The sequence below is a fragment of the Ursus maritimus genome, unplaced genomic scaffold (assembly GCF_017311325.1).
Source record: "Ursus maritimus isolate PB19 unplaced genomic scaffold, ASM1731132v1 scaffold_29, whole genome shotgun sequence".
Classification (NCBI taxonomy): Eukaryota; Metazoa; Chordata; class Mammalia; order Carnivora; family Ursidae; genus Ursus; species Ursus maritimus.
Window position 1 is genome coordinate 902,682 of NW_024425452.1, and position 20,757 is coordinate 923,438.

General features: G+C 39.8%; 1 protein-coding gene across 1 annotated transcript in view; it reads left to right on the plus strand.

Moving 5' to 3' along the window:
• The window catches only part of LOC103664172 (adenylate cyclase type 10-like), a 40,736-nt gene that overhangs the window by 1,721 nt on the left and 18,258 nt on the right, over positions 1 to 20,757 (plus strand). The window contains exons 3-17 of the mRNA XM_040643431.1: positions 2,483 to 2,521; positions 3,238 to 3,381; positions 5,946 to 6,151; positions 6,438 to 6,528; positions 6,622 to 6,710; positions 7,315 to 7,506; positions 8,180 to 8,301; positions 13,298 to 13,353; positions 14,085 to 14,223; positions 14,379 to 14,568; positions 15,747 to 15,833; positions 17,232 to 17,503; positions 18,037 to 18,170; positions 18,793 to 18,921; positions 19,860 to 20,135. Of these exons, the coding sequence (XP_040499365.1) occupies positions 2,483 to 2,521; positions 3,238 to 3,381; positions 5,946 to 6,151; positions 6,438 to 6,528; positions 6,622 to 6,710; positions 7,315 to 7,506; positions 8,180 to 8,301; positions 13,298 to 13,353; positions 14,085 to 14,223; positions 14,379 to 14,568; positions 15,747 to 15,833; positions 17,232 to 17,503; positions 18,037 to 18,170; positions 18,793 to 18,921; positions 19,860 to 20,135 (2,166 nt within the window). The remainder of the gene's footprint in view (positions 1 to 2,482; positions 2,522 to 3,237; positions 3,382 to 5,945; positions 6,152 to 6,437; positions 6,529 to 6,621; positions 6,711 to 7,314; positions 7,507 to 8,179; positions 8,302 to 13,297; positions 13,354 to 14,084; positions 14,224 to 14,378; positions 14,569 to 15,746; positions 15,834 to 17,231; positions 17,504 to 18,036; positions 18,171 to 18,792; positions 18,922 to 19,859; positions 20,136 to 20,757) is intronic.

Genomic DNA, 20,757 nt, shown 5'->3' on the forward strand with positions numbered 1-20,757 from the left:
AGCAGAGGGAGAGGCAGACTCCCAGCTGAGCAGGGAGCCTGACGCGGGACTCCCTGGGGATCATGACCTGAGCCAAAGGCAGGTGTTTAACCAACTGAGCCACCTGGGCGCCCTTGAGTGCATATTCTGTGATATGCACTGTAAAAGGTGCACGGTGTACAAAAACCTACTCTTGAGGAGCTTTCAGTCTAGTTAGACCTACCCAACAGAAATTACTCTGATCCTGAAACCTGTAGTACTTATATAACATTCCCTTCTTTTACTGACAGTGTCCATACAGTCATGTCCATAGTTCTGAGATTCACCAGAATTCTTACTTTGTGGAATCTCCTTTAGGAACTTGTTTATTTGAGTCACCCCTGACCCCTAAGGAACAGTTGTAAAAGGTCTTTAGATTTTTCTCATCAAGTTTAGATGAAAGGCAGATATAGAAAGTATATATGTATTATAACACCAGGAACTGCTGGGTACTAGAAATACAGGGGAAAATAAGACATAATACCTGCTCTCTTGAAGTTTTCATGTTAGTGGGAGAGACAAACAATAAGTAAACAAGATAATTATAAATTATACATTTTACAAAGGAAATAAATAGGGTGTAATGGTTAAAAAAAAAGAATTGTAGAGTGAAAGATTTTCTGTTAGGTAGGGTGGTCATAGGAGGCTCCTCTGAGGTGTTTAAGCTGAGACATAAAGGATGAGAGAAACACCTTGTGAAGAGTGAGGAGTAAAGTATTTCAGGCGGAAGAATGCCAAGTGTAAGGCTTCTAAGATGGGAGGAATCTTGCCGTGTTCTAAGAACTGAGAAGACCAGTGTGGGTAACATGTAACTAGTAGGGAGAAGAGTGGCTTGAGGTGAGATTGGAGATCTTTGAACTCTGTAGGCCATAAGGAGTTTGAATTACATATTTTTGTGTAAAGGGATACTTAAAAGTTTCTCACAAGGGGGCGATGTGATCTGATTTACATTTTTTAAATCTTTTAGCCGCCTCATGGAGATTGGATCATAGGGAGCTGATGGAGGGCAGGTGGTAAGAATGGAAGCTAGAAGAGGCAGTTGTAGCAGCTGTGGAGAGATGATGCTGATTTGGTCTAGGGTAGTGGTTCTCAACCTTGGCAGCACATTAAATAACCACTCAGTGAGCTTTTAAAAGTCCTGATGTCTAGGCTTTATCCCAGACCAATTAAATCAGAATACCTTGGGGTAAGACCAGGAATAAGGATTTTTTAAAGTTTCACGGGCTACTCCAATGTTGAAGCCAAGATTGCAGCCAAGGTAGAAACCATTGGTCTAGAGATAAGGCAGTGGAGCCTTAAGGAGATGAATTGATTTGAAATGTGTTTTGCAGGCTCAACAGACAAGATTTATGGGTATATTGATACCAGTGGGAAGTAGTGAGGAAAGCGACTCTCAAGGATTTTTGGCTTTCATAATTGAATTGATGGTGGTGTCACTTACCGAGATGGGCAAGACTGGGCTTTGAGAAAGAAAATCAAGGGTTCTGTTTTGAATATACTGAGTTTGAGATGTCAATAAGTCATTCAAATGGAGAAATGAAGTCAGTAGCTATGATTGAGCCTGCAGCTCAGAGAATAGGTCTCTGTTAGAGACAAAAAGTGAGTTGATGGCATAAAGATGTTACTTAAAGTTAGGAACTGATTGAGTCCACATGAGGAGAGTGTAAATAAAAAGAGCCTAAGACTGAGGCTTGAGGGACTCCAGGATAGATTATGATTAGAGAGAGAATTTACAAAAGACTATAAAACAGCCAGTTAGGTAGGCTATTGTGGTGTTCCTGAAGCCAAAGGAGAAGTAGTGTCTCTGGAAGAGGGCTGGGGCTGGCTGAGTTGAAAATGAAAGATATAAAATACAGTGCTGTGAGAAAAATACCGAATTTAGCAAGGTGAATGCTGTTAACGATCTTGATAAATTTTAGTGAAGTGATGGAGTTGGAAGTCAGATGGGAGAAGCCAGAGAAGAGAATGGTAGAGAAAACGTTTAAGAGTAAATAGGATATGAGGAGCAAATTGTATATGGCCAACTCTTTTGAGAATTTTTTTGCTGGGGATGTAGCAGAAAAATGGAGCTAATAGCAAGAGAAGGTGGAGTCAAGAATAGGTGGGTTAATTTTGTTATGTTTTCTTTTCATTTTTCAAGATATTCATGGGAACGATCCAGTGGAGAGGAGATAAAGGAGGGAGTGAAGTTTTTGAAAGGGTGGGAGGGGCTAGGATCCAGAGCCGAGGGGAATGACTTTGAAGAGAACAGGAGTATTTCGTTCATTTTCAAGATGGATATAGATACAGACAGATTTGGGGAGAGGCTAAGGGAAAGGAAAGAGTCCCTTCGAGAGAACAAATAGACCAGGGAAGATATGAGGAAAAATTCAGTAGGCCATTCTTCTGATCATACATAATTCTGCCATGGTCTAGTATATCTGATTTTAATGCATTTTCCTCTCTCTCCTTTACTTGATTTCAGATGTGCTGTGTTTTGGAGGAGATATCCTAAATATCACAGGTATTTTTCAGTTTTTCTGAATATTTAAAGGACTGTAATCAAGGAAGACTTCATTTAGGTGGAATTTGGCATATTTGTTTATTCAACATTGTCTGATTATTTAATATGTACTTGGCCTTGGGGAAACAAAGATGAAGAAAACACAGTCACTGCCTCAAAGTTTCTCTCAGTCTGATAGAAAAATCTTGCCCATATTAAGTTCACAGGTGCTTTACATTTTGCTTAATTGAATGACAGAAAAATAAAGCATTTGTTTGCATGAGAAAACTAATGAGAAACTTAGTCCTTACGAGCAGAAGCTATGTGTAAGATAGGAGTCAAAATCTCCTATCTAGAGAACTCACAGGATCATTAACAGAGTTGGCCTTTTTTTTTAAATTTAAATTTAATTGAGCCAACCTTGAAATTAGATTTGAACATGAACCTACATTTTATGAACCTCTTAGCTAGTGCTCCTCCCATTCTGTTAGTATACTGGTGGAGGGAAGATTATCAAAAATATTCTTAAACTTTAGGAACATTACAGCTTCTGCCTTGTTTTTTATATGATGAGTGGTTTTGAGGCTCTAAGACAGTATTTTAACCAAACATAATGTACAGGGCCAAGGAACCTTGCCTGACACCTTGCATGATATCTTCTGCATTATTGGGTACTTTGCCCAGATCAGGTGAATCCAGATATTCGATCCATGTCAGCCTGTCTTGTGTGTCTGCAGGGAATGTGCTCCTGGCACTCTGGACAGTGAAACAGAATCAACTCAGTGACATCATTACCCTGGTGGCAAAATGCAGTCTGGAGATACAGGAGAAATTTGGGATCTACCATACCAGAGAAGGCCAGGACCTGCAGCTAAAGATAGGTAGTAGTTACTAAAAGAGAGATCTATTAAAAAAAAAAAAAAAAACTATAAAAAATTCAAAATATAAATGACAACCTGGAAAAAAAAACTGCAGTTTATATCATATATACAAAGGGTGAGTATTAGAAATAGAACACCTAGAAATCAACAAAAGACTAACATTTTAAGAGAAAGATGGGAAAGGACATGAATAAATAGTACATAGACAAATACATCTCTTTTAATATGTGAAAAGATGTTCAATTTCATAATAAGAAAAATGCCAGTGGAAAGTACATTGAGATTATTTCTCACGTAAAGATACCAAAAATTCAGATGCTGAATACTCTGTTGATGAAGCAATGAGTTATAAACACTGTCATACAGACTGCTGGTGGGAATCAACAGCGGTACAACTTCTATGAAGAATAATTTTGGTAATCTCTGTTGAGACTGTATTTGAAGAACTTTTAACATTTCTCATAGTGTTGGTTTGCTGGACATGTGTTAGTTCAGTTCTTGTATGTTTGAAAAAATCTTTATTTTACCTCTGTTTTTTGAGAGGTATTTTCACTGGGTATGGAATTCTGGGTTGACAGGGGATTTTCTCCCTTACATTAAAGTTGTTATTCCACTGTCTTCTAGCTTGCAGCATTTCCAACAAGAAATCTGCTTTCATCTTTATCTTTGTTTGTATATAATGCCTTTTCCCCCCTCTGGCTGCTCTTACGGTTTTTTTCTTTATCACTGGTTTTGGGTAATCTGATTATGATGTCCCTTGGTATAGTTTTCTTCACTTTTCTTGTGCTTGCAGCTCATTGAGATTCTGGATCTGTAGGGTTTGGGGTTTTATCAAATTTAGAAAATGTTCTGCCATTATTTTTCCACGTAATTTTTTCTCTCTTCCTCCTCCTCTGCCCAATTACACCCATATTAGGCTGCCTGAAATTGTCCTACAAGTCATTGACATTGTGTTCATTGTTTCTTTTTTTCTCCCTGTGTTTCATTTTGGATAGTTTCTATTGCTGTGTTTTCAACTGTACAGACCTTTTCTTTTGCAGTGTCTCTACTTATTCAGTCATTTTCCTAAGTTCTTGAATATAGTTATACTTTTATTGTTTTCTTATTTACTAATTCTGTCATCTGTGTTATTCTGGGTTGGGCTTGATTGATTGATTTTTCTTCTCATTGTGGATCATATTTTCCTTTTTCTTTGCATGCCTGGTTATTTTGGGTGGGTACCAGACATTGTGAATTTAACTTTGTTGGATGCTGGGGGTTTTTTTTCCTACCTCCATAAATATTCTTGAGCATACTTCTGGGTTGTGGTTAGCTTGATTTTTTCAGGTTTTGTTTTTAAACTTTGTTGGATGGGACCACAGCAGTGTTTAGTCTAGGGCTGGTTTTGCCCCATTCCTGAGGCAAACCCCTTCTGAGTACTATACCTAATGTCCTGTGAATTATTAAGTTTGACACTGTGGCTAGTTGGAATAAGAACTATTGCCAGCCCTGTGTGATATTGGGGATTGTTCCTTCTAATCTTTTCAGGTGGTTCTTTCCCTGGTTTCAGGTAGTTTCCTCACATTGATGTACTTATTAGTACTGAGTACTCAGTTAAAGACTTGTAGGGGACCTGGTACAAATCTCTGGAATTCTCTCTCCATACACTTCTCTCCAGTACTAACAATGCCCTGTGAATTCTAGCCGCCTTGGCCTCCTCAGATCTTAGCTCTGTTTCCTCAATTTGAGGAGTCCTCTGGGCTATACCTGGGTTTCTCCTCCCTGAGAAGTCCTGGAAATTCTTCCATGCAGTTAGCTAGGCTATCAGAGGGTTCACCTTGTTTGTTTCCCATCTCTCAGGTATCCTTGTCCTTTATTACCTGTTATCCAGTATCTTGAAAACTGTCACTTTGTATGTTTTTTCTAGTTTCTTAATTGTTCTGGGAATTACGGTAAATTCACCACCTATTAATCCATCTTGGCCAAAAGTATATGTCTCTACAATTCTTTTAAACTATTTTCCCTTTGTTTTTAGCTTAGATTGGATAACTTAGCTAAGGGCAGGCTTAACTTGGATATAGTCCTTTTTCCCCTGGCAAGCAAACCAGTTTTTTAGCCATATTAGCAGTAAGAAATGCCTCAGGGTAAAAAAAACAGGAGATAGAATAAAAGTGTATGGCAAAGCCCAAGTCTGGTAAAATACTGATTGTCTACTCACTTAACCTTGATTATACGTTGAGGAGGTGGTATAGTCACTGTGGCAGCAGTTTCTGAGCATGACTATTTAGTCTGCTATCATGACCTAGTTGTTTATTAGAACAATTTAAAGAGAGGAATCTTAGAGGCCTGGGATGTCTTGCTTCTTCCCTCATACAACCCAGGCTTGTTTGAATGTCTCTGGGTATGCTTAAGACAGAAGAAAATCTGGGGCAAAGTAATATTTTAGAAGGTAAGCTCACCTAATATTTTTGCAAAAGCAAGATTGACTTGATCCACAGAGCAATGTGAGGATTCCAGACCCCACCATTTGCATAGCTTCCAGTTGAGTTTGGCTATTCATCGCTTGTCTCCTTTCTTCTGTATAGGTCTATCTGCAGGTCGGATTTCCCAGGTTATTGTTGGAGATGAGCAGCGACAGTACCTCTTGGTGATTGGGCGGGATGTGGATGATGTCCAGGTAGCTCAGCGTTTGGCTCAGGCAAATGAGATTGTCTTGTCCTGGAACTGCTGGAAGCTCTGTGAGCAGTACATGTTTGAAGTGGAAATCATGAGGGAGGATGAAGCTGTGAAGGTAGGAGGCTGGTCCCATCCATTGCACATCCTGAAAAGGCTTTCCTACTAGGCAGGGCAGTGCTCTGCTGGTGGTTGCATATGGCTTGACCAAACCAAAAACCATTGGAACTCTATTTTGGAGGGAGGTGGGGGATATCCTCCCAGGAAGTTAGACGAGGCAGAACAATGAGGCTGGAAGGATACATGATCAACAAGGGAAATGGCATCCTCAGCCCCTCTGTTAAGGGACCAACAGTAATCCAGGTGGTGGATGGCCCCACAATTGAGCAGTTTCCTTTCTGTAGTTAAGAGATATGCGGATCATTGACCCATTTGATTTTGATGAGCATTTTGACAAGTGCCTTGATTACCTGCCACATTACCGGACAAGTGCTGGTAAGTTACTTGGTCCTTTCTCCCTAAGCCCAAAATTTCAAAGATAAATTTTCCACATGGCTGGAGACATTTTGTTTGTTTTCCTTTTCTCAGATACTCTAAGAACTGCCCTGGAGTTGGATCCAGACTCTGCGCTTGAACAAACCCTGCGGAAGCACATAATGAAAAACCTTTTGAAGAAGGTTATTTCCTAGTTCTTGAGTCATCGTGTAGATTGTGTGTGTGTTTATGTTGACAGGTGTACATTTATATATGATGACCTTTTCATATTGATCCAGTTCATCTCCTGTTCTCCGTTGTAATGCCAGCAGGTTTCCCCATCTGTACCAATTCCTGTGATGACATGTCATAACTTCAGATTTCTCAGTTCTAGCAAGTGGAAGCCATATTTGTTTTTCAGTTTATCTCTCAAGAAGCTAGTACATTATAAACAGGGTAGAGAGTATATGCTTGGTAAATATGTATTGATCGATTTTGTATGTATGAATCTATATGCATCCCTTGGTAAATGATATAATGACTAATAGAATAGACATATCAAACTCACATAAAGAGAAAACATAAAAGCATGGCAAATTTTATCAGTGAATTAGGTTTAAAGTCAAACAGTTTTAATTCCAAGTGTACTGGTTTGTACATCTATGCTTCTCAAACCTGAACTTTAAGTTCGGTGTCTGACACCTGTAAGTTATTTTCTCATACTCACCATGGAATATAGAATTTAAATGCCTAAACATGATACTGAGAGTTGAAGATACAGCAAGATAACTCACTTTGTCTTTGTAGATTGATGAAGGTCAGCCTATGGAGTATATATCCGAATTCCGTACCGTGACTATGGTTTTGGTCAACCTAGAGTTCCACAAGACAGCATGGATGTTGCATTTGTGTCATCTTATCCAGGAGGCTGCCCTGTACATCTCCACAGTCATAGAGAAAGGGGGTGGCCAGCTAAGCCAGATCTTTATGTTTGAGAAAGTAAGTACAAGGAAACATGATCCATCAGTGTTAAAGTTCAGTAAGGAATAGTAGTCTTGTTTCTCACATAACTCATGTGTAAGTCAAATTCCCTGCTGTTTATTTTGTGACAAGCTTTAGGACATTGAAAGTTCAACTAAAAATAGTTAAGGAATGGGTCTAGTTAATTTAATTTTCAGGGTAACTGAAGTTTACGTTCCATGTCCTTTTTCATCCAATTGTTGTTGAAAAATCTTTGTCGGAGCAAAAGCATGTTTTTCTGCTCTGTTTGTAAATGAGTATAATCAGATATTTCTGATAATTGAGGAGCTTGAAAAAGAGCAGTATCATAATACGTGACAAAAAAATGTGGGCAGATAGCTCAAGGCATATACTAGAAATGGAATTTTTGAAAAGTTCTTGACATCAGTTTTTTTTGTTTCAAATTTCAGTTGTTTGAAGAGTTAGTTAAATCAAGATTTTATTTCTTTTTCTTTCTTTTTTTTTTTTTTTTAAATCTCCATGTTGATGTGGCTCAGAGTGTCCATTTCATGAATCCTGTAGAACTCAACATTCCTAACAGAAAACCAGTGGGGAAAGGCTCTGGCTTTATTCAGGGGAGTTGGTCCAGTTGAGGCAAGCATATTCTTTCCCCAGGTAAACTTCTCTTTTCCTTCTTTGCCATCTGTCCCAGGGCTGCATGTTCCTCTGTGTTTTTGGCCTTCCTGGGGATAAGAAGCCAGATGAGTGTGCACATGCCCTGGAGAGCTCCTTCAGCATCTTCAGCTTCTGCTGGGAGAATCTTGCTGAGACCAAGTGAGGAGGAAGGTGGGGCAGAGAGGAGCTTCTCAGGCCCCAGGGGGCTCTTCAGGCAGGATAGGAGTAATACGTAGCTGGGGTTGAGAGTGTCCAGAATCTGCCTAAAGGGGAGGGAACATGCTAAGGGAAGTCGGAAAATAAGCTCTATTAAGAAATCATTAGGTACAGAATTATGCACCAGATACCCAGGGAAAATGAAGATAAGTTTCCATCCAATTGGGTGGAAGAGGGAGGAACCGAATATCCATAACAAGATTTAAGAACACTGCAAAGGAACAAGCAAATGTGTAAATTTATAATATAACTGTATGTCGTGGGAAGGTAGAACCAAGGCGGCCTGTCTACAGGGAGGGGAGGTGTGGGAAGAGAAGTTGTAGGGCAATTACCAAGATAGGAAGGGACCACCACGGGTTAACACTCTCCTTGCCTTTCAGTCTTAGTCTTTCCTAGTTCCTTGATTTTTTCTGGAATTCTCCCTGATCTCCCTCCTCCATATCTACCCCACCCTCCCACCTTCTACAAAAGCCTTGTCCTAATAAAGGTATAGAAAATTCCATGTTTCCACTAGTCACACTATAACAGTGTGGGCTAAAATTTTTCAGATGACTCTTTTTTTTACTAGAAAGCCCTGAGGAAGGTATATACATAAATAGATTTGAAAAGTTATTTTTAATGTTAACATCAAGTCAAAGATTTGTTTGCCATACTTATTCAAGATGAAAAAAATTATATGGCACTTTAACATTTATAGGATACTTTGTATATGCTACCAGTGTGAATGTTTTTATCCCTCTTTTACACGTGAGGAAACTAAAGCCACAGAAGAGGAGTTTCTAGCATGCAGCAGAGCTGATAATGAAACCCAGACCTTCTGTCCTCAAATCCTGGGTCATTTTCAGTACCTCATAGCTGCCTCTTATAAAATGCAAATACTCTCCAAAAGGGATAACCTGTATTACTAATGCGATACTATTGTGGAGGCATTTAAATATCTATAATATTCTTATAGAATATTAGTACTGAAAAGGATCTTAGAAATGATCTGATCTAACTTTTTATTTTACAGATAGGAAAGATGTTTCAGATACTTCATAGATAATCAAACTCTTAGCCCAAGGCAGATATGTGTTGGCACTTCTTTTAAACTTGATGGGATCTGCAGCTACTCCTACAGCCCACTTCTCACTTCTCTAACATAGGGGTGCTGGGCCATCTCTTCCATTTTACATTGGCCTGTGGCCTTCGAGAATCCTGCACTTGGCCTTTATTCCTGAATGAGATAGTCATTTCTTTGTTTTATTTTTGTTTTTGTTTTTGTTTTTGTTTTGTTATGTTAGTCACCATATAGTACATCATTTCTTAGGCCATAGTTTTGTGCTTTCAGTCTTATTTATTTTAGAATATAGTATATTTTAAGAGGTAGATAGAATCTTAGAGTTCATCTAATCTGGCCTCCTTCTTCTTTTTTAAAATTTTTATTATAAGACTACTCAGAACCTTTGATATTAGCATATATTGGTGAATCTCCAAGAAGGAAATATAGTTTGCATCACTTCACAAACATATTTGGCCATGAGAATCTTCTTTTCCCAGAACCCCATTCCATGTCTCCTTTTTCAGTGACCCTATTCACCTTGGATTGTTTTCTAAATTCCTCTTTCTAATCTAGGAAATACCTTCAGTTTTCAGTTCATTTACAGAAAAAGATGATTTTCTGAGTCTTATGACTAATCAGGCTTTTCTGGTTGGTGACTGTTTCTCCAGGATATTTTTTGAGACTCAGGGAGTGTAGTCTCAGAATCTCACTGAAAATACTTTATGTATATTTACATATGTTGAATAAAGAATAGATATTTTTGGGGCGCCTGAGTGGCACAGCGGTTAAGCGTCTGCCTTCAGCTCACGGCGTGATCCCGGCGATCTGGGATCAAGCCCCACATCAGGCTCTTCCACTATGAGCCTGCTTCTTCCTCTCCCACTCCCCCTGCTTGTGTTCCCTCTCTCGCTGGCTGTCTCTATCTCTGTCAAATAAATAAATAAAATCTTAAAAAAAAAAAAAAAGAATATATATTTTTATTTGCCCTACACTTCCTCTTTAAAAAACAGAAGGAACACAGACTGCCAAGAAGAGGAAGGGGGTTTCTAAAGTCCAGTAGAAAGAAATAAGAAATGACCAAGTGAAAATAGTATGGTTTGTTTCGTTCTCATAGCCTTGTTAGTGGCTGAGTTTATCATATGTGTGAATGTACCCACTCAGCAAGCATTCATTAAACATTGTGATGAGCCAGGCACTATGCTAGGTGTGGTGGATGTAAAGAGAAATAAGACACTGCCTCCTCCACTAAGTAAACAACTAACTTTAATACCATGAAATGTAAGTGCAGGAATACAATGCTATAGGAGCTGCAGCAAAGTGCTATGGGAAGACGGAGTTCATTCTTCCCAGAGGTCACAGAGGAGTCTTGACTCTAAAGACAACATTTGAAGCAGGTTGAGAAAGAAAGGAGTTCAACAATTGGGGAAAGCGAGAGAGGGCATCTTAGACAAAGGAAGCATGGTGAAACATCCGAAGATGTTTAGTCTTATTCTTGGTGTGGCAGCAGAACCAACTGCCTGGTTCAGATCTCGGGTGTCTCTTACCCTGAGCAATGGGCCCAAGTAAAAGTCCTCAATCCTGGCCTTAGAGGAAGGCAGGAGAATTTTGATGGCATAGAGACAATAGTGTCAACATTGTTGCCACTTTTCCTCTCTTTGAACAACTGAAAGTGGTTTATTTGTAGATTTAACTTGAAACTAATTTATGCCTCGTTGTACCCTCTTTCCCCACCCACCTATCTTATCTGTCACATGAAATTTTCACATCAAGTAAATCTGATTATTCCCTGTTATGTATGAACTTGCCACCTTTGAGCCTTTGCTTCATCTGGAACAGTATATGCCCCCTTTTTAAATAATTCATATTTATAGTGCTTTCCCATCCCTGGCCTAGGTAGGACCACATCTCCCTTCACTTGTCCCTACTGCACACACCATCGGTGCTGTAGCCATCCGGAACTGCTTAGTTTTGCACAAACACAGCAGGCTTTTAGAGTTCTGCCTTTTCCCACTGGACGAATGCTGTTGCCCTGCTTTCACAGTACTGCAGCTTACAAAGTCCAATCATACACCCTCTCCTTTGAGTGCTTTTTATAACTCTCTAGTATGAGTTAGTGTATCTGTTCTTTTTGCTCTGTTAATTTGCTGTACTGATTTCTAATATGTAGCATTTGTCTTGCTAACTTTAAATGTGTCTCCTCAACTCCCTCAATTTCTACCACCCTCCCGCTGCCTGAGACTGAACTTCTCCAGAGCAAGATGTTTTAAACACACCTAGCCCAGTACTTGGTACTGTACATACTTCTTAGTGCTTGTTAAATGAATGAACCTATATACGAATGAATGAATGAAAAAACTATTATTCATTTTTAAAATGTATTCCAAAGGCTAATTTGCTTCAGGAAGGCTTCCATCAGCAGCCTGACCCTCTGATTATTCCTTTACTCTGACATTCTAGAATTATTTGATCCATTAACCCTGTATTGATAACTGCTGATCTACTTTTCATTTTGGGGTTTTATCTGAGACAGCATGGTATAGTGGAAATAACTATTGGGCTAGCAGTCAGGAGGCCTGGATTCTCATTTTGACTCTTCTGTTGATTTCTGCTGTGTAACTCTGGGAAAGTTAATTAGCTTCCTCAGTTGTGGGGTTTTGTTTTTTATTTTGTTTGTCAAATGGGGTTAAAATATTTGCCCTACATAACTCACATATTTGTTGTTAATTATCCCTCAAAGGATTAGATGAAGTAATCAATTTGAAAGTACTTCAAAAAACTTATATAAACTCTCTAACAGATATAAGGTATTTTTATTTAGTCTTTCTGCTGATAATAGCTCCCCAACTAAAACTCCATGAGTACTGGGACTATTTTGTTCCTTTGTAATTTTATACACATCATGTGATTTAGACAGACAGCAGTCTCTGGCCTTTTCTATTCTGAGCTCTAAAACTAGACGTCTAGATCTGAGGAGTGACAGCTCTAGTGCCTGACTTGGAGGCTTCTGACTGTATTTACCCACTGTTGCTTTTCTGATCACCAGACTTGTTTCCATCAGTATCACCAACGGACCAGTATTCTGTGGCATGATTGGGGCAGTAGCGAGACACGAATATACAGGTAGAATGGGACATTGGATTGTTAGCTCTGTAACTTAGGGGGTGAAAGTGGAGGAGATGGTTCAAAAATTCTCCATCCTTTTCTTTACTGTCTTTCTGACACAGTTATTGGCCCGAAGGTAAGCCTTGTGGCCAGAATGATAACTGCTTATCCAGGTTTGGTGTCCTGTGATGAGGTAACATATCTAAGATCCATGCTACCTGCTTACAACTTTAAGAAACTCCCAGAGAAAATGATGAAAAATATCTCCAACCCAGGGAAGATGTATGAATACCTTGGCCATAGAAGATGTATGTGAGTGTCATTAATAGTTTATTCCCATCTCTCTTACAGAATCAGGGTATGGGAATCATCGGTGTTTGTATGAAACTACAAAGACAGATGCTTCTGGTCCTGGCCTCGTGGAATAAGAGACATAAGAGGAGGGTTTAGTGTCTGAGATCTTTAGCTTTTCTGTTTAGCTCTTAGTTAGTTCCTCAGTGAACTTCTTGCTATCCAACAGGAAGAGAATGCAATAGGTCACGAATCTGGGTGTTCTTTTTTCTGTGTGTGTACCTCACAATTTACTTCTCTGAGCCTGGAACAATGAATATTTCTCCCCTTCCTTCTCCCAAAGATTTTTAATTTTTTAAAACTCTTTTATATAGAACTCTGGACCTTTTCAGTTATCTGAAAGTACTTGCTGATGAGACAAGTTTTCTTCTAGCTATTTAGAGATATACATTCTGTCTGTCCCAATCTGTTAATAGACACATTTCCCTTTGTCCTTTTTCCCAGAATGTTTGGGAAGAGACATTTGGCCAGAGAGAGAAATAAAAATCACCCTTTGTTAGGTAAGTTTTCTTTTCTACCTTAAATCATATTTTTTTCAGCTATAGATGGTTAAATGTGATTTTTTTAAAAAAATGCAAGACTAAGTGCTTCTAAGCATTATATTAAAAGGATAGAGAGCAGCCTTCTTACTGAATTCATGGTAATTTTGAGAAGGCCTTGCCATTTCTTTTCCCTGTTGAATGTTTACACTTCAGGTAGAGTCTTCTCACTTTGTCTGAGAAGTACAAACATTTAGTAAGAATCTTTGGAAGTCAGAGTTCAGCTATTGAGGTCTGCTCAGCTTGTTGTGGATCATCTCTAGAGGAAAATTCCTCATCATGAACCAGAAAAGAGAGCACCAAGACTGTTACCACACACACTGTATATTCCCTATCTTTATATTTATCTTCATTTATATCTATTAGTCTATTATCTTTACTTAGCAGTGACTGGCTTTGAAGACTAAATTGTTATAATGGAAATTTTTACAAAAAACTAAGAAGATTTGGTAGCTCCCATGTCTATGTGGTCCCTAATTAGTCTTAATCTTATTACGTAGGCTCCAGAGCAAACCCCCAAGCCCAGCATACATTTCTGTGTAGTTGATTTTATGCAGAGATGTGCAGCCTCATCAAATAATGGGGTTCTGCCCGGGATTCTAGGGGAAAAAACCATTCTGAGAGTTACCTTTGCAAAAAAGAGTGTCTACTAAAAAGCACAGGAGTATTAGGTGTCCCCTGTCTCTCTACAGACCGAGAGAAAGAACTAGAAGCCTTCCAAATGGCACACCAGAAGAAGGGACAAGCAGTTTTGTATGAAGGTGGAAAAGGCTATGGAAAAAGTCAGCTCTTGGCTGAAATAAACTTCCTGGCCCAAAAGGAAGGACACAGGTAAGGACTCCTGGCTCAGTATCTACTTCTCTTGAGGCTCCTTTCCCTTGTTGGTGAGACTCTTGTATCATTAGATTCAGCATCCTTGGGCTAGTGGAGTGAGTAACCTCTCTGTGGGTCAAGGGGCTCCCAGTGACCATATACACATTCACCAGGGTGTTACCATTGAAGCTGAAGGAAGCAGATTTCAAGCAGTGCTTCTATGCCATCCAGACCCTCATGGCCATCTTCTTTGAGATTGATACATGTCCAGCCTATTACCGGCAAGAGTGCCTACACAAACAGCTCCATGGGGTGGTGGAGGAGCCTCTTCACTGCCTTTTTAATGACCTCTTCTTTGTGAAGGTAATGAAAGCTGGGGCTTTCTGAATTGGATTGCTAATGTTATTTTTGGTGGATAGTTGAACCCAGGATTGTTTTCTAATCTAATGCCTTTAGGCCATATATGTATAGCCTAAGAACATATAATTAGCAATGGCAGGGTTGAGATTTGAAATCCCTTTGACACCAAAACCCAGGCTTTCTCTTTGTTGAGGAGAGTAGATTCCAGGACTGACTCCAACACTTGCTAATCAAATGTCATGGGACAAATCACTTTGCCTGAGCCTACATTTTTTCACCTGTGAAATGATAATTATAGTACTTTATGTGATTAGTGCATACATTTTAAAGGAGGTTTGGTATATAAGAGATCATAGTGTAAATGTGAGTGCTAAATCCGTCAAGGTGATACTGACCAGTTTAGCGTCCCCAGCAATTTTTATCCGTGTGTTCTCAAGTCAGCTGCAATGTTTGGTTCTTTAACCCTAGCCATGAGTTTGTCACTTGAACCAGCACCTGAATCTCAAAAGCTTCCAGTGGTTTAGGGTTTACCCTAGAGTGAGTAGACTAAGAATTCCCTTGTCCACAATTCTATTTGTTCTTCCTCCATCACTTCTCCTAAGCTACCAAGCCTGCAGGGCACTGTATCTAACGGAAAATAGAGAAAAGGAAAATCTCTCCAATCCCTCGGTATACTCCTGTTTTAAGGCAAGCTTTGTCTGGGGCTCTGGCCCTTGCCAAAGTACTGGAGGAGTAGCCTCACTTTGACTCTTGGGTCCATGGTAACTCATGTGCCATGGCCTAGCACAATGTTAGGAGATTCCCGTTGCGATTCTTCCTGACAAGTTTCATGCACTCATTCGTTCTGGCATACTTGGAATAACTGGGGTACTAGAGCTATCCAAAGTGACATTGCTAAGTCCAACCTGTCACTTTACTTCTTAGTCATGACCCTTTAAGGGTTTGCCAGAGTCTGGGTATGGAAAGGAGCTGTCTCTCTCTCTAAACTCCAGTTGACTTTCCATCTCACTCTTTGAAATCTGTATTGATGTTGGATTGGCATTTGTGACCCTATGCCCAGTCCTATAGGAGAAACCATTCTCACTCAAAATAAAATCATTGTCTGTTCCCTTTGGAGAACTTGTATATTTTTATTAGATTGTCATTGTGTATGCTAATATATGAATAATTTTCCTGGTTAGTTTCCCTTGTCCTTCAAAGTTTCGCACATGGATGAACTGACCAGACAAAAGAAGGTTAAGGCATGTTTTTTTCAAGTGCTTCAGGAGGTGGGTATTTTTGCTACATACCATTAACTCTTAATATGTGGAGACGGTTTGTGCTTATTTTAATCTATCCATAGCACAGCTTGACGTAGGCCTGCCTATTTGTGATATCTTCATTGTTTGTATCTGTCTTTAACTTTGAATCAATCCTATTGCACAGAATACAAGAAAAGTTCTTCGCTCTTCCCTGATCCTTGGTTCTTAATGAAATTTTAGTGACTTAATTTAAAATAGTGGTTTCTAAATGCAAGCAGATAGCTGTTTTATCTCCTATTTATTACACTCAAGCCTCAACCCAGATTACAGAGTCAAAAATATCTATGAGCGGAAACTGCTATAGTCATTCTGGAAAGCAACCTAGAAGTAACTAGTCAAATTTTAATAACATGCATCTTCTAGACCTAGCATTTCTACTCCTGGACCTATGTCCCTGGGCGTCTGTTCACTGCAGTCTTTGTGGAGGCAAGGGAGGTGTTGGCATGAACTCGTAGATGAATGCTATGCAGGATGATGCAGAAATTTAGAAGTATGGGAATAGATGAAAACATTGCAACACAGAGTGGTCTTAAAAATAATCCTGAATAAAAAGAGAAACAGTGAGATCTCTACAGTAGCATTTACATTAAAAATTTACTTAATGAGGGGCGCCTGGGTGGCACAGCGGTTAAGCGTCTGCCTTCGGCTCAGGGTGTGATCCCGGCGTTACGGGATCGAGCCCCACATCAGGCTCCTCCGCTATGAGTCTGTTTCTTCCTCTCCCACTCCCCTGCTTGTGTTCCCTCTCTCGCTGGCTGTCTCTATCTCTGTCAAATAAATAAATAAAATCTTTAAAAAAAAATTTACTTAATGAAACAATGATGCATATTTTATAAGAACACAATACAGACAAAAAGATTACAGTAAACACCTTGGAATGGTTGCCTGCTGCAGCAGGGGAGTGGGGAATGTGGATAAAAATGAGAATATTTTTTTAAAGTTTACATGAGTGGGTCCTGGCAGTTGGTAGTTTTAACAAGCACTCAGGTAATTCTGATGTGCCGCCTGGTTTGGAAGTTACTGATATAAAGTATTATGAATTCCCACACAGTTTGAAGCCTTTGCCAAAATGAAACCTTCAGGTTTGATTTGGAGAATATTTTGATGTTCATTTCTTTTTTCAGTTAGAGTATTTTCTTGCCCAAAGAAACTCAGTACATTTCTTTAGAAATTAGATACACTGGCTGTATTTTATATTTATAAAATAAAATACTACCTGGACTTAGGATATATTTTACTCTGAAAATCCCAGCCTGTGTTGACATTTTATTTAAATTGCTGTTGGGAAATTCATGGTACATTTGAAAATCAGATTACTTCATTTCTAATCAAAGGTTGTCACTGTTTCTTTGCTGTTATTTTCAGGCAGTGAGGGAAACACCACTGATTTTCCTCATTGATGAAGCCCAATATATGGATGCAGCTTCCTGGGAGTTTTTGGAAACATTACTCTCCACTGTGCCCATCATCGTGGTGATGACATTGACCCCTACCTTCACCCTGTGCAGCTGTGCCCAGCACTTCCTGCAGAGCTCTCAGGCTGTCCTTGTGCCCATTTTGAAGTTGGCAACGACCTCACTGTTGAGAATGGCATGTTGGGAACTGGGGGTGGTGAGCATCCCCCAAGAGCTGCAGATGTGAGTGGCTAGGACTAGCTGGGCACTTCATTAAGGGCAGAGCCAGTGCCATAATATAGTGAGAAGGCTTAGGTCTCACTTACCCATGTTGGGGGAGAGAATGGCCTTAGTAACCATGATGAGACCCAAGACCAGCTTCAAGGATAGACAGTCTCCTAGTAAACCAGTAAAGGGCTACCTCCCTAGGCTGTCATCCAGGTTTCCACAAGACAGTTAGGGCTTGGATGGCTTGCTTCTAGTGTCAGTTGTTTGTGGTCAGGCCACTTTCTAGGGCTCTTTGTAAGGGGACGTTAGTTCTTTTTAACAGCAATGAAAACAAAATAGTTAAAGAAAATTTACTACAAGATACATTTCAAACCAATCAGAAATTTTTTTTTTTTACATTTCCGTGTTGCTTCTTACCTCTGTTAGTGTATATCATCAAAAGCTGACTTTAACAAAAGAAGAAATATTCCTCAGTATGAAATATCCCTGTACTTGGCTCTGTTCAAGTGGGCATCTTAGTCAGCAATCCCCTAATTACCTCTCTACAGCTACCTTCTCCACAGGTGCTTTGGAAACCCCCTCTACTGTGAGGTCTTATGCCAGGACCTTCTCTCCAAAGATATATTGCTCTTTCACGACCTCCAAAAGGAGGAGGAGAACAGCAAGTGGGAGACCCTCTCAGGTAAGCTGAGCTTCCAGGGTTCTACCATTGTCCAGCTGCTGGGGTTCATCCTTTGATATGGTATCACCTGACCCTTATGAGGCATGTGCCCATTCCCTACTAACATTATAAGCAAGAGTAAGCGTTCCTGGCCTGCCTCAGAGAACTTAATTGACCAATCAATCTCTTATAGTTCCTTTTTGAGCAGCCCAGGAGGTAGGGAATAGGAAAAGAGGATTTATAAGCATAAAAGTTCAATAGAGAATTGCACACTAATTACTGATGAGAAGGATGACTTGATGATTTGGATAGGGGATGGGAGAAGGGAGGCGGCTGGGAAAGGAGGAAGGGGTAGAAGTATGTGTAAATCTGGAAAAGCATCTTAGGGCTGTGAGGGCTGTGACGTAATAGAAGAGAGGGCTACTGGAAAGTCAACAGGAAGAGTGTAAATGTTGGGTACCATATGGTAGAGAAAATGTTGTTAGTTTCTAAGAGAAAATTAGAGAGCAGGCAGGATGGGTGGGGTAAGCCACCTTAAACATATGCTCTATTTATCTTCATCCTGTTAGTTTCTTGACTAAATTCTTGTAATTTTGTGACTTTAAAACTACAGTCACTGAGCACGGTGTTTTCCTCCCTACAGCCAATGCCATGAAATCCACAATGTATGGTATTCTTCCTGCTGGCTCTGAGGAAGACCAGGAACTTTATATCTGCACAGTCAAGGATGATGTGAACTTGGATACAGTGCTTCTCCCACCATTATTAAAAGGCAAGTCCCTTGAAAACCTCAAGTGAACCAATTACAGATGTCATTGCACTTAGTAATTTGGCGATTGATTGAATATATTTCTCTGATTATCATGCTAGCCCCATTTTCTTCTAAAAAAGAAACCTGCCTTCTAGAAATAAGTTCTGGCACTGCCCAAAGAGCCTTTAAGAGATGTGTCACGCTACTTGAGTAATGTTTTACTTAAGTGAGCCCCTTGTTCTCTGGGGCTGCCTAATAACTGAGAAGTTTTCTAGTTACTTGATAAAAATTAGGTCCTGAGTTTCTCTTTGCGCATATTCCTGTGCTAGAGGAGGCAGTAAGCAAGGGAGGTGATGTGGCTGAGATACAAGAAAATCTATGGTGCTGGTGAAGAGACAGTGCTATACACATAGCAAGAGTTGATTAAAAATAGGGCTAAGTAAGTTTATAATGACTGATGAGATAAAGAATGGAGAAGCCATCGGAATTGAGTAGGCGTAATCAGATAGGGGACGTTCTTTTTAGAAATGAGGAAGGTTTTGGTGACCATAAGGAGAACAGCTTCAGTGATGTGTTAAAAACCTGGTTGTTGTTGGTGGTGGAACAATGAATGGGGAAAGAGAACAAGTGAGGACTTGGAGATAAGGCTTTCTCAAGAGGTTAGGGCAAATGCAGAAGGGGAGGACTGAGAGAGAGAGAGCACGAAAGCAGGTGGGAGGGGCAGAGAGAGAGAGAGAGACTCTCAAGCAGATTCCCTGCTCAGCGGGGAGCCCAACGCAGGGCTCAGTGCCACAACCTGAGGTCATGACGTGACCTGAAATCAAGAGTCGGAAGCTCAACCCAGCTGAGCCACTCAGGCGCCCTGCAAGCCTTTTTTTTTTTTTAAGTAAACAGATTATCAACACAATGTATTCTATGTTTGTAGAAAGCTTATTCACTTCTCTTGGTTTTTTTTCCAGAAATAGCAGTAAACCAGTTGGATCAATTGAGCCCAGAGGAGCAGTTGCTGGTTAAGTGTGCTGCAGTCATTGGTCACTCCTTCCACATAGATCTGCTGCAGCACCTCCTGCCTGGCTGGCATAAGAACAAGCTGCTTCAGGTGCTGAGGGCCCTTGTGGATATACAGGTGCTCCGCTGGTTCAACAAGAGTCAAGAGCTTCCTGCCGAGTCAGTCTTAGTGCCTTCCTCTATCAAAACTATCAAACACACCAAAGAGGAGGAGAAGAAAAAGTCAGGTCAGGAAGAGCTGCTTCCTTCTTACCTGAACAGAGAGCCTTGGGTGGGGATATCTGTGTTCAGAAAGAACAGCAATATCCTTTATCACGGGCCTCAGTTTCCTAAAACTGTGGCTAAGAAATGGGGGAAAGTGATTATCTTAATCACAAAGGAGCCATGATTATAGTGAATGAATAACCTGTATTTTTCAGAATTGTCTTAATTTCAAGAATTTTAGCTCCTTGTTAACCCCATGTGTTAAGTATCTGTATCTTGATTTTTGGCTCAGAAAATATTGCCATAATCCTTTATTGGTTTCTAGATATAAATAGTAAGAAAAAAAGGATAAACTGTTCCTAATTTTAGAAATTTACAAGGAAGATAAACATATCTGGTATTGAAACAGACATGAACAAAGCAAGATATACATTAAATAGCTTGCAATCTCAAATTCTCCACATAATAAAATTGTGGCATAAACTACCCAAAGCACATATATTTCACAAATAATTTCCCTTTGACCTTGAAATATGTTTGGGCCTTATATATGAACAGAGCATTTCTTTTTTTTTTTTTTTTTAAGATTTTATTTATTTATTTGAGAGAGACAGAACATGAGCAGGGGGGAGGAAGCAGAGGGAG